Raw genomic sequence first — 12340 nt, 5'->3', positions numbered from 1 at the left:
GAAGAGATAAGAGAACAGAACTAGATGGGAAGAACCGAAGCAGAACAAACTAGATGGGAATAACTAGACTGAAGGCTAAAAGAGAGTACCAGAGGAATGAGATGGAAGATGAGGAAGAGACAGATGGGGAAGAACAAGTTGAGGGAGAACAAAATGAGAAAGAAGGAGATGGGAGAGGAGCTGAGATAGGAAGGAACTAGATGGAAGAGAACCTAGATGGGGCAGAAATAGACAAAGGAATTAAGACAGAACTTAGAGGGGACAGCAGAGAGTAGAGAGAAATCAGGCAAGAAAGGAGCTAGGCATGAGAGCAGAATAGAAGCTATGTAGAGAGAGAACTGATACACGATAATAATAATAAGGTGTATGGACTAAGGAGTTTCATGTACATAGATTAATTTCTTATCCTCAAACATCAAATTATCAGCTGGTTGTAGATTCATTCAGACCCTGGGGAGGGACTATCGAGGGGCTGTACCCCATAGTCCTCGCTAACTTTACAACCCCCAACAACACTGCAAAACCATTACTACAAGTGTCTTCTAGTGTAAAGACAATCAGATAGTTCAGGACTGAGAGATTCTGAGTGTCACCAGAAGGCTAGGGGTAGGAATAAATATTCCAAGAAACAGAACCACCCTCAAACCACTCATATTAAATCGTGCTATTATGTAACAAACAGTAACCTAATAGAAAGTGGGATAAATTCTGATTTAGATTGAACAAATTATATTTGATTAACATAAGAAATAAAGTAATACTATAAATTACCACAAAATAAAATTTCAGAAACCTACTAAGAAAAATAACTGAGTTGAAGTTCAAATCAAATCCTATTACTATTAAAACTCAGGGAGTGAATGGATCAAGGATCAGAAGCAAATGGCTGCTCTTACAGAGACTTGGGTTCAGTTCCCAGCCCTAGATGGTGACCGACAATCATTTGTAATTCTAGTTCCAGAGGATACAATGCTATCTTCTGATCTCCACAGGTAAACCAGGCATAAAAGTGGTACAACTCTCATACTCATAAATAAACCTTTTTAAAAATGTTTGATTTTTTTTGAGAGCCTAAGTCTGTGTGTGGTGGTAGGCAAAAATAATCCTATCTATTTGAGATGATGAGGCTGAAAGAGCTCTTAATCCCAAGTTTGTTGCCCAGGGAACAAACCAAGACTCCCATCTCAAGATAAAACAAAAATGGAACAAATCATTTCACTAGAGATCAAGCTTAGAATTAGAGCACACTTAGCTCAAGGCAGAGTATGTATCTCTTTTTAATACTTATTATTGTTTTATGTGTACAGGTGCTTTGCATATCTGTGCACCACTTACATGTCTTATGCCTGGGAAAGCCAGAAGAGGGCATGAGAACCTTTGGAACTGGAATTATAGACAGATGTAAGCATGTGAGTGCTGGGGGCCAAAGTGTGTATTCTCTTCATATAAAATATATTTCTGCTTTAATTCTTTCTCCTAGCCTCATATTAAGTTTTCCTACAGTATACGCCATTAAGTACTGTAATAATGACAATACATAGAACCCATCCACCAAAGCACTTATTGACAAACTGTGATACAGTGTGGCTCACTATTGATGTTTGATGACTCTGTTTTCCCCTCATCTTCAGCCATCATATCTGTCATTGTAAGCAATTCTGGATCAAGAGGATCTGAAGAAACTTTGCTTTTTAGGTCCTCAACTGTGGCAGGAATCTTCTCACTGCTGTCCAATGGAGCAGGCAGAAACACAGGGACGGGCACCTAATTAATCAAAGCATTTAATGTTAGGTATACTAAACAATACAAGTTATTTCCCCAAATTAAATGCATGATCTATTACTATATAAATACATTATTGAAGAAAATGTTTGGCAAGAATGCATATCAAAACTAAGATGTGCTTTTAATCCCAGCACTCGGGAGGCAGAGCCAGGCGGATCTCTGAGAGTTCGAGGCCAGCCTGGTCTCCAAAGTGAGTTCCAGGAAGGGCGCAAAGCTACACAGAGAAACCCTGTCTCAAAAACAAAAACAAAAACAAAACAAAAAACAAAAAAAAAACCCAAAAACTAAGATGCATACTATGGCAAGGAAATCCCAGAATATAGATACTTTAAAAAATAAAAATTTAGGAAAAATAAGCCAAGCTCAAATACAGTATTCTACATACTATAAATGATCTGTGACGAAGTGAACATTTTAAGAACCTCTAATTGAGCTGGAGAGATGGCTCCCAAGTTGAGTTCAATTCCCAGCAAGTACATGGTGGCTCACAATCATCTATAATGAAAGGGGCCCTCTTCCAGAGTGCAGGTATACATGCAGGCAGAACATTGTATACATGATTGATAAATAGATATACAAACAGATAGATAGATAACGAACTTCTAGTCTGTTTCAGTTCTAAACCTTATGGTTTCAACAAAACATTTCCTTTGAAGATGAATTCAAATATAAAATATAGTATTGGTACAGCACAAATACCCATCTGCTCAACTTAACTCTCTGGGATGACCACACATACAAAGAGCATTATTATGGCAAGAGGACGCTGACAAAAATCTAACTGTGGAAGAATAGAAAAGATGGCCTCAGTTGGGTGTATATGTCAACTGCTCTTGATATGCTCATGTGTTTGAACACGTGGTCCCCAGCTGCTGGTGCTGTGTTGGAAGGTGTGTAACCATTAGGAGGTAGAACCTCTTTGGAGGAAACGGGTCACTTGGGATAGGCTGAGGTTTTATAACGTAGCCCTACTCTTCGGTCTGCTTCCTGACTGCAGATGCAGTCAAGCCAGCAGTTCCCTCATGCTTTCGCCTCCATGCCCTCCCTCCAAAATATGACCCAAGTCACTTTTGTCACAGGAACTGTAAATAGTACAACTTCTCCAGCATCACCAAGCCAGTAAAATAAGTTTCCAAACTGCTTGCAAAAACTAGAATGCAAGGGTAAAATCTCACGCACAGGAACAGGAACAGTGGTAGGGACAGGAATATTCTGGCTGTACATGTGCATAGGCACGGGGACATATACAGGTACAGGAATAGGCACTGGGACATACTCTGTCTTCCAATTCTCATCTGAAAAACAAGACATAGACAAAGAAGAACATGTGTTTTGCTTTGCGACATCATCTCATAATGTTGTACAGGCTAGCCTTTAACTCATGGCAATCCTAATGCCACAGCCTCCTACATCCTGGGATTATAGGTATGAGCCATGATAATGGCATTTTGTTTTTATAAACTTGCTTTGTAGACCAAGCTGGCCTTAAACTCAGACATCCTCCTATCTCTGTCTTCACAGAAGTGCAATTAAAAACATATAACCACCAAGCATGATTTTTCAGTGTTTTTTTGTTTGTTTGTTTCTTTGGTTGCTTGGTTTCATAATAAACCTAACTGAACAACGAAGGAAAATAACTTTGGGAAAATAACTTTGTACTCACTTAAAAGAAATTTCTAGCCAGGTGCTGGTGGCGCACGCCTTTAATCCCAGCACTTGGGAGGCAGAGGCACGATCTCTGCAAGTTCAAGGCCAGCCTGGTCTACAGAACAAGTTCCAGGACAGGCAAAGCTGTTATACAGAGAAACACTACCTTAGAAAACGGAAAAAAAAGAGAGAGAGTGAGATTTCTAGTTTCTGTAAGATTTAATAAACTTCAAACAGGAAAACTTTGTTGTTTTCTGCAACACCTGTTCTAACTTAGAACAAACACAACTTATACTTTTTAAAAAATGGAAGAAGCAAAATACATATGTATTCTATATCCAACAGACTGTTCTGGCAAATTCCCTTCAGTTTATTTACTTAAACAATTAAAATGTAGTGAACACTGAGCTGTACAGTAGCCCACTCCTGAAATCCCAGCACACAGAAGGACTGTATTCAAGGCAAACCTGTATACAGCAAGACAGAATTCCCAAATATCAAAAGGAAACAAAGACAAAAACAGTTAATGCTGCAGATGTGAAATAAGCACCTAAATTATTTAATCTCTTTATGACCAGGAGGAAAAAGAACTATCTTTGTTATAAACACAAAGAAAGAGTTCTCTCAACAGGAACTATGCAGTTGTAGTTATCAGTTCAAGGAAAGTTTTATAGAATTGTGTGGTTTTTAACAAGTTATACTCTAGGCCTTTAATCAGCTATTAACAGCTCATAAGTAGTTGAAACAATATGCTTTTTCTCAAGGCAATATAAAAAAAAATCACAGGTGGAAATCAAAAGGACAGGGTATTTATTCTGTAGCCTTCACTCTAGAAAAGCATGCATTTTAATTCAGTAACATCTAAACGGGAAGTACAATTCAAAGGATCCTAAGTTACCTGTCTGACAAGATTTGGTCTGCATGTGAGGCTTACAGTAAGTTGCTTTTGTCATTGTTAAAGGTTTGCAAAGAATTGCTTTGTTCTTCATCTCTTTGTTTGGTGTAGGAGAAGGGGGTGGTGCTGAGCCCTACAGAGAAGCAAAGAGAAACATTTTATTTTTTTAATTTTTATAATTTCCTGGTGCCATTTGTCTGTTTTCTTTTGTCCTCTCCTCTCTTTCTTTTCTTTCTTGAGGCAGGGTCTTATTATGTAGCTCTGGCTGGCCTGGAACTCAGTATGCAGACCAAGGTGGCCTCAAACTCACAGAGATCTACCTGTCTTTGCCTCCAGAGTGCAGGAATTAAAGGCATGCACCATAAAGCCCAGCTCATTGTCTGTTTCCAAGTCCTAAGGAGACTTACTTCCACAAAGAGTGGAGAAGTATAACTAAATGTTATCACTACTACTTTACCAGTTTAATCTGCGAGGGTTAATGTGAAGCTACTCTAAACACTGGCGAGCAGCAGGAATTCATTTTGCAGAGCAGTGACACCTTCAGAAGAGTCTATGAATAGGAGTGTTTTAAGAAAAAAACATGTAAACAATGATCTCTTAAATATCAGTGAACTCAACTGTTAAAGAACTGGCTCATTTATATCTATTTTATGAGAAGAATTCTTACAGCTATTCTGGCTAACATTACAGCTTCCTGTACTGTATAGACATACTCTAATACTGATAGCTGAAATAACTAAATATAGAATACAAATTCAGTCAATCCTCAACAATTAAGGTAGCTACTTTCTTCACATACAGTTTCCTTAAACAAAGGAGTAACCCATGTGGAACATGGCTGCAAAGAACTTAGGGTTGGGCTCCTGTGAGCCTCCAGTTACATTTTCATCAACTGCTCCATTTCAATTGCAGAATTTTTGTGTAATGATCTCACTGCACTGAGACCACACACCCCCCTCTCTCTCACAAACACACACACACACACAAAGTACAGATATAATAATCACACACTGTATAGCACTCACAAATCATATAGTACATGCATGTATCAGTAATGGCACATACATGCTACATAGTAATCACAGTAAGCATAAAACTATAGAAACAATAATGTACTACATAATATAAAAAGTCCTGAAAATACACTAAAAAGATTCAGCATTTGAAGTTTATAACTACATTTAAGTTTTACTCTCATAGAACATCAGAATCTATGATGAGATAGTATTAATGATTGATTTAATCTTTCAACCTTCATGAAATTCTTGAAAACCAAGGGAAACTAGTGGCACTAGGGTCTTGTGACTTGTTGGCAACACGAAAGATTTTACCTCCCAAGCCAAATCCAGACATTGTTTTAGCCTTGACTGGTTAGTTGACTTACCTCCAATCTTGATACAAAGCACATACACATGCGGTGCTTAACTCTGATGCTGTATCTTAAGCACAGGATATTTTTCCATACATTGACAGTTTTTTCAAGATATCTGTTCTATCTGTGCCATCTCCTCTCATGGCACCAAAGCCTTTCCTACTCATTCACTATACAACAAAAACTATGTACATTTTAAAAATTATGTATGTATCTGTATTTCATGTGTGAGTGTTTGCCTGCATGCACATATGTGCACCATCTGCATGCCTGGTCCCCAAGAGGTCAGAAGAGGGCATCAGCTCCCCTGAAACTGAAGTTATGGATGGTTGTGAGCTACCACATGGGTGCTGGGAACCAAACCCAGATCTTCTGCAAAAGCAGTAAGTTCTTTTTGCTGCTGAGCCATCTCTTCAGCCCCTAAATTATGTTTTTAACATTTCTATTTTCTGTTACAAGAATTCAAAGCCTTCAAAACTTTTGCTCTAAACCAACACTTTCCTATCAATTGGCTAACAGTAACTTGTTTGATGTTATCCTACACTGTGTAAATGTAATAATAATGGCCAGTTGTCCATCGTGGTGGTTTCTTTGTTGACTCTAAGCCTTGCATCTTCCTCATGCAGTATGCCTTGAAAGTTTGTAGTCTGTTAACAATAGTTTTAAAAAAATGTATTATCCTGGCACATGTTAGTCAAGTGCACTTCTAATATTTAAAATCAACATAATTTTTTGAATCGGAGTCTCATGAAGTTTTCCAGGCTAGCCTCTGTAGACCACTTAGGTCTTAAGGTTTTGATCAAGTCTCAGCCACATCAAGCCTTAATTTTCTTAATTTGTCTATGAGAGAAGTGAAACACATTCATGATGTTTCCAGAAATGAGTAGGACATGAGGATTTTGGCCTAACAGATGGATTAATTCAACAACTTTGAAGGCCAAGTTCTCTAGTTTTGGTATGATGTATGTACAGAATATTTTAGACATCCCATGCATTTTCATTCCGTGTCTCATAGAATGACATACAGTTCTTTTTCTTTTGTAAGTGTTCAGATACTGAGCACTGTCATTGGAAGTTTGTAAAGTTGTTTTAGGGACTAATACAATTTCAAGGCTGCACAAACTGAATGATTTAAAACTACGTACTGAAAATTATTAGCTAAGTTTGCCAATGCCCTTGAGAACACCAGACACTCCTATCAGCTCTAACTACTTGTTCTTCATATATTTTCCTGTAAAACACTTTCCAGATTCTTCATTGTCATGATCTACGTTAACTTCTGTCAAGCTCAACTTTTTCAACATATCAAATGTGCAAGCAGCTAGCACTAGCTGAAGTTTAACACTCTACTAAATCTGATTGTCATGCTATAAGCAAAAAGCTTCACCACAATGCTTGGCATCACACTTTGCATAAATAGGTCATAATCTCACAAATCCATGCTTTGTTATGTCGTTCTTGGAGTGGCCTCCTGTACTGACTAGGGAACTCTTCCTTTCTTTCTCTAGTAGTTATATTTGTTTACTTTTGAAACAGGGTTTCCCTCTGTAGTTCTGGCTGTACATCAGGCTGGCCTCAAACTCACAGACATCTACCATCATCCACAGCTGACTTGCTGATTTTGAATTCATACCAACCCTACTCAAACTTAACCCAAATGGCTTAACTAATACAGGACAAGAGGTAGCACTTCAGCACCACACTTGTGGGTCCTTATAAGCAGCAAAGTCAACAATAAAAATGCAAGAATAAGGCAGAGCCAGGCGGATCTCTGTGAGTTCCAGGCCAGCCTGGGCTACCAAGTGAGTTCCAGGAAAGGCGCAAAGGTACACAAAGAAACCCTGTCTCGAAAAGCCAAAAAAAAAAGAGGTTAAAGGAGGAAGCTGAGAGCAAGTTCCAGGCCAGCCAAGGGCTACATAATGACATCTCACCTCAAAACAAAACAAACTCGAGAAGGGTATCATATTCAATCTTATTTTATAAACAAGAAACTAAAAGACAGTGAAATACTTGCTTAAAATAATCCAGGTGTGGTGACATACACTTTTAATCTCAGCAATCAGGAGGCTAAGAATGGCAGATCTCTATAAGTTTGAAGCCAGCCTGGCCTACATGTCAACTCCTAAGCCAGCCAGCACCACAGAGTATGATCCTGTCTCAAAAAAACCTCAGAAAACAAAACCAGCTAAGCTCATCTTTGGATATGGACTATGGGTACAGGACTAAAAGCTCAAAATGCAAAGAAGATCATTTGTAAGACACAGCCGGAACAGTCATAATGGCATCCTAACCAAGGATAGAGACTGTACATCACTCAGTTATTATCACCACTGCTTTTCTATTAAAACTACATAATTACATTCTAATTGACAATTTCTGAGTTGGAGCCTAGAGGTCACACAATTAGGAAAACCTGCTATGTGATCTTTGTTGGAGCTAGAAACTACAAATCATCATCATCGTCATCATCTTGACCACAATTAGGCTTTTTATGATGCCAATGAACAACTACTTGCAACACAGAGCTTTATTTCAACAAGACTGCTAGGAACTCCAAAGGCAACTTGAAGGCAGTCAATGTCTCAACTGTTCAAGATATGGCACAAAATTACTTATGCTGTCCAGTAATTATTATGTGTAAATGGCCACTATCAACCTATAAAATTCTTAAAATGATAATTAAGGATTTGCTGCATTATACCAAAAGAAAGAAAAAGACTAAAGCAAAAAAAGATCAGAGCATATTATGTACATATTTTTCAGGTTTAAAAGACTCAGATCCAGACATCTACTAAGAGTTCTTTAAATCACTGCTTTCAGCTTGACTCCCTTATTCTCTCAGAGATCTGTATCGGGTTGGACCCTAATGTGTTGCTCTGCCAGATGCTTATGTACTTTGTCCTCTGTTGCTCCTCCTGACAATGTGTTTACCATTGGCCCATCACTCCCTCCAAGGACAGAACAATAACCTCAAAGCTTCCACTATGTCAATTCAAATACCATGTATTATCTTCCCCACCTGGGTAGGGGCTATCAACAATTCACTTTTATGTTCTTTATGTGTTTCTAGTACTGGTAAGTAAGTACTTACTAGTGAGTAAACTGAATGCTTCCACTGTTTCAACAAAATAAAAACTTTTCACGATGATCACATTAAATTAGGCTAATTATTTTTCACTCATACTATAAACCACATCACAGGACAAAACTGAGAAAATACTCACTGTCATTTTGGTTCGGGACGTCTGACAGCCCTGATCTAAAAAACATAAACATTAAAAATAAGATAAATACACTTTCTTGACATTGTCTAAATCCCTGTTTATCATTGAATTTTACCAATTTTGAAAAACAATTTTAAAGAAAGAATCCCAAATTTAAAGACAGTATAAAAACATGGAGGTAAAAGAGTAGTTAACTGATTTTCCCTTTGCCCCTCTGTATATACGAGAGTGCTTTGGGGAAAACACTATATTCTAAGAATTACTGCTGAAATAAAACCTAAAGTTTTGTTGTTCCTTCCAGGCCACAACCAGTACATAATCTGCTAAGAATGCTTCTTATTTGAAGTTAGATGTCACAGGAGAGACTATTCTTAAAACTACTCTTTTAATTGCTTAATTTCTCTCTAATTTAGTTCAGTGATGCCCAGTATTTTTCAGCAAACAGGTTTAGAAAAGGGAATAAAATAAGCAATGTGTCTATAAAATATCATCATACTGGGGACTTGGACCTAGAGAAAGTATGAGGTTTATTTCAATTGCATTTTTCACCCATACATAAACTACGAGAGACCTGACCTTTTTCAGGAGAGGCTTATAGAGTTATATATGACCTATGGTCCTCCTCTGCCGCTGAGCCATACCCCAGTCTTAACAACTATCTTCAAATCAACTGTGTATCATCAATGTTTGGGATTCAGAACTAGGAAGATAAAGAATGTAAAGAGCTTAAGTGGCCATATTACATACCATAATGGAGGTTTTCAGGTCCTTTTTGGGTCGTCATGTTGGGCTCATTTTGCTGACAGTAGAAACGTAGTAAGCAGTGTTGATCACAGAAATGTTTCATCTCCCCACGCCACTGCACACGCTCTTTCAGAGTCCCTTGAGATTTACAGCAGTCACACCTCGCAGCCTTAATAAGAAGGGAAGTGCTCAGACATTTCAAAAGAGAAGGTTCAACATATCACACACATTAGCTGACAAAAGTGATAACAAAGCACAAAAATGTTATCAAAGAACAAATAAAATTTTAAGTTGCACACGAAGAATAAATAAATGTGTAATACAGACTGACAAACTCCAATCCCATATTACCAAAGTCAAAAAGAAACAATGGCTGGAGAGATGGCTAGTAGTTTTCTGTATTTGCTGTCCAATAATTGTTAGGACTGGAGTTCTGATTCTAGCACCTGTAAAACTAAGCATACTATAAACACCCATAAATCTACTACTTGAAGGATCTCAGGCCCTTTTATGGTATCCATGTGCAGGCATGTGCATCTATTTATACACACATGAATCATTTAAAAAGTAATTAAATCAACATGATTAGCCAAAATTGATAGAATTTACTAGAAAATTATTTTGAAACTCAGCATGATGGTGTATATATCTATTACTCCAACAGTCAGCAAGGTAAGGCAGGAAGCTGGCAATTTGAGGCCACCTTGGGCTACACAGCAAATGTAGGCTACATAGTAAGATCCTGACTCAAACAAAAATATACAAAACAGCCAGGCAGTGGTAGCACACACCTTTAATCCCAGCACTCGGGAGGCAGAGGCAGGTGGATCTCTGTGTGTTCGAGGCCAGCCTGGGCTACAGAGCAAGATCCAGGACAGGCACCTAAACTACACAGAGAAACCCTGTCTGGAAAAACCAAACATAAATAAATAAATGAATAAACAAACAAATAAGCAAAGCAAAAACTTACACCAAATAGCATTAGTACAAGACAATTTTTAAGGACCATAATCATAACAAGTCGAAGTCTCTAGCAATTATATTATCTTGAACAGTTCTACAATGAGCAGATTTCCATGCTTAAGTATAGAAGACTGGACTGTTTTAATTAAAGAAAGAAAATGAGTCCACTGAGTGCACTGCAGGACTACACACTGGGCAATAACAGAAACTTCCTGCAGGAAGACAAAAGTAACTCTGAAGCAAGGTCTTATGGTGGAAAACTCAGAAATAATAGCTTCAATTATTTTAGTTTTCTGACAGTTTAATATAAAATTTAAAAGGAAAGAGTTAATTTTCTGACATGAACTTGAGAGACTGTGTTTTAAAAGAGCCAATACTTACTTAAAAAAAATTTTTTTTTGCCGGGCAGTGGTGGCACACACCTTTAATCCCAGCACTTGGGAGGTAGAGCCAGGTGAAATCTCTGTGAGTTCAAGGCCAGCCTGGTCTACAAAATGAGTTTGACAGGCTCCAAAGCTACACAGAGAAACCCTATCTCGAAAAACCAAAAAACTTAAATTAAAATTAAAAATAAAATAAAAAAATGAATAAATAATGTATCAAAATATCCAATCAGAAACCAGGTGATGGTGGCACATGCCTTTAATCCCTGCACTCTGGAGGCAGGGACAGATGGATATCTGAGTTTGAGGCCAGCCTAGTCTACAGAAGTTCAATGACAGCCAGAACTACACAGAAAAATCCTGTCTTGGAAAAAAAATGAATAAATAAAAAAAATCCAATCAGATCTATAGCTAGGAAACATCAACAGATCTACAACTAGATCAAAGCAATCCAAAACTTTATATTAAAACCAAAACATGGGCTGGAGAGATGGCTCAGAAGTTAAGAGCACTGAGTGCTCTTCCAGAGGTCCTGAGTTCAATTCCCAGCAACCACATGGTGGCTCACAACCATCTGTAATGAGATCTGGTGCCCTCTTCTGGCCTGCAGTCATACATGCTGTATACATAATAAACAAATAAATCTTTAAAAAAAAAAAAAAAAACCCACCACCGTAAAATTCATACAATTACACTTTAAAGCAGTAGCTCAATACAGGGCAGATTTCCACTTTAAAGAGATACTATTTCACCTAAATCTTGCCCATCTTTTAAAGACATTTAGATCAGTGAGTGAAACAGATGATGTAATTAATTCCAAATAAGAATAAAGTTTCTAATCTAAAAATAAATTATTTTAGAAAACTGTCAGCTTAACAGCTTAGAAATTCTGATAATACTAATAAGTACTACTTTACAGTTCATAATAATTGTGGTTGTGGCTTTTTCATTACTTTAATCAATATGTGATTATATCTCAAATGAACTTCTATTAATAAGTACTTTAAGGGTGTATCTCAGAAGAAGAGCATATTACAGCTTAAGAGGCAAGAAAAAAGCAAGCTCCTAACAGCCTAATACTGATCTGTTACCTCAGTTCTTACAATAGCTCTGCAAAGTGAACGCTGAAAACCAACACTCAAAAATTAAAGATCTGACTAACATCAAATATTAAAAATGAAGCTACAGGATTCCAGCAGAAAAGCCCAGTCAAAACCTGTACTTTATCATGACCTCATGATAGATTGGCAAAGGAAACACAAAATGAGTTGCTATAAATAACTAGAAAATAAAAGCCCTAGTTTTAAAAGTAAAACACACAAAAGGA

The 12340-nt window shown here is 37.5% G+C and overlaps 1 protein-coding gene across 5 annotated transcripts in view; it reads right to left on the bottom strand.

Moving 5' to 3' along the window:
- The window catches only part of Zmym2 (zinc finger MYM-type containing 2), an 80885-nt gene that overhangs the window by 15319 nt on the left and 53226 nt on the right, over positions 1 to 12340 (bottom strand). For all 5 annotated transcript variants that reach the window (XM_036198679.1, XM_036198680.1, XM_036198678.1 and 2 more), the window contains 5 exons: positions 9671 to 9836; positions 8924 to 8958; positions 4331 to 4460; positions 2965 to 3080; positions 1593 to 1764 (listed from right to left, as the gene is read on the bottom strand). In XM_036198679.1, coding sequence (XP_036054572.1) covers positions 1593 to 1764; positions 2965 to 3080; positions 4331 to 4460; positions 8924 to 8958; positions 9671 to 9836 — 619 coding nt within the window. The remainder of the gene's footprint in view (positions 1 to 1592; positions 1765 to 2964; positions 3081 to 4330; positions 4461 to 8923; positions 8959 to 9670; positions 9837 to 12340) is intronic.

The sequence above is a fragment of the Onychomys torridus genome, chromosome 9, assembly GCF_903995425.1.
Source record: "Onychomys torridus chromosome 9, mOncTor1.1, whole genome shotgun sequence".
NCBI classification, from domain to species: Eukaryota; Metazoa; Chordata; class Mammalia; order Rodentia; family Cricetidae; genus Onychomys; species Onychomys torridus.
The sequence above is the reverse complement of the archived record's forward strand: the minus strand, read 5'-3'. Positions and strand labels throughout refer to the sequence as shown.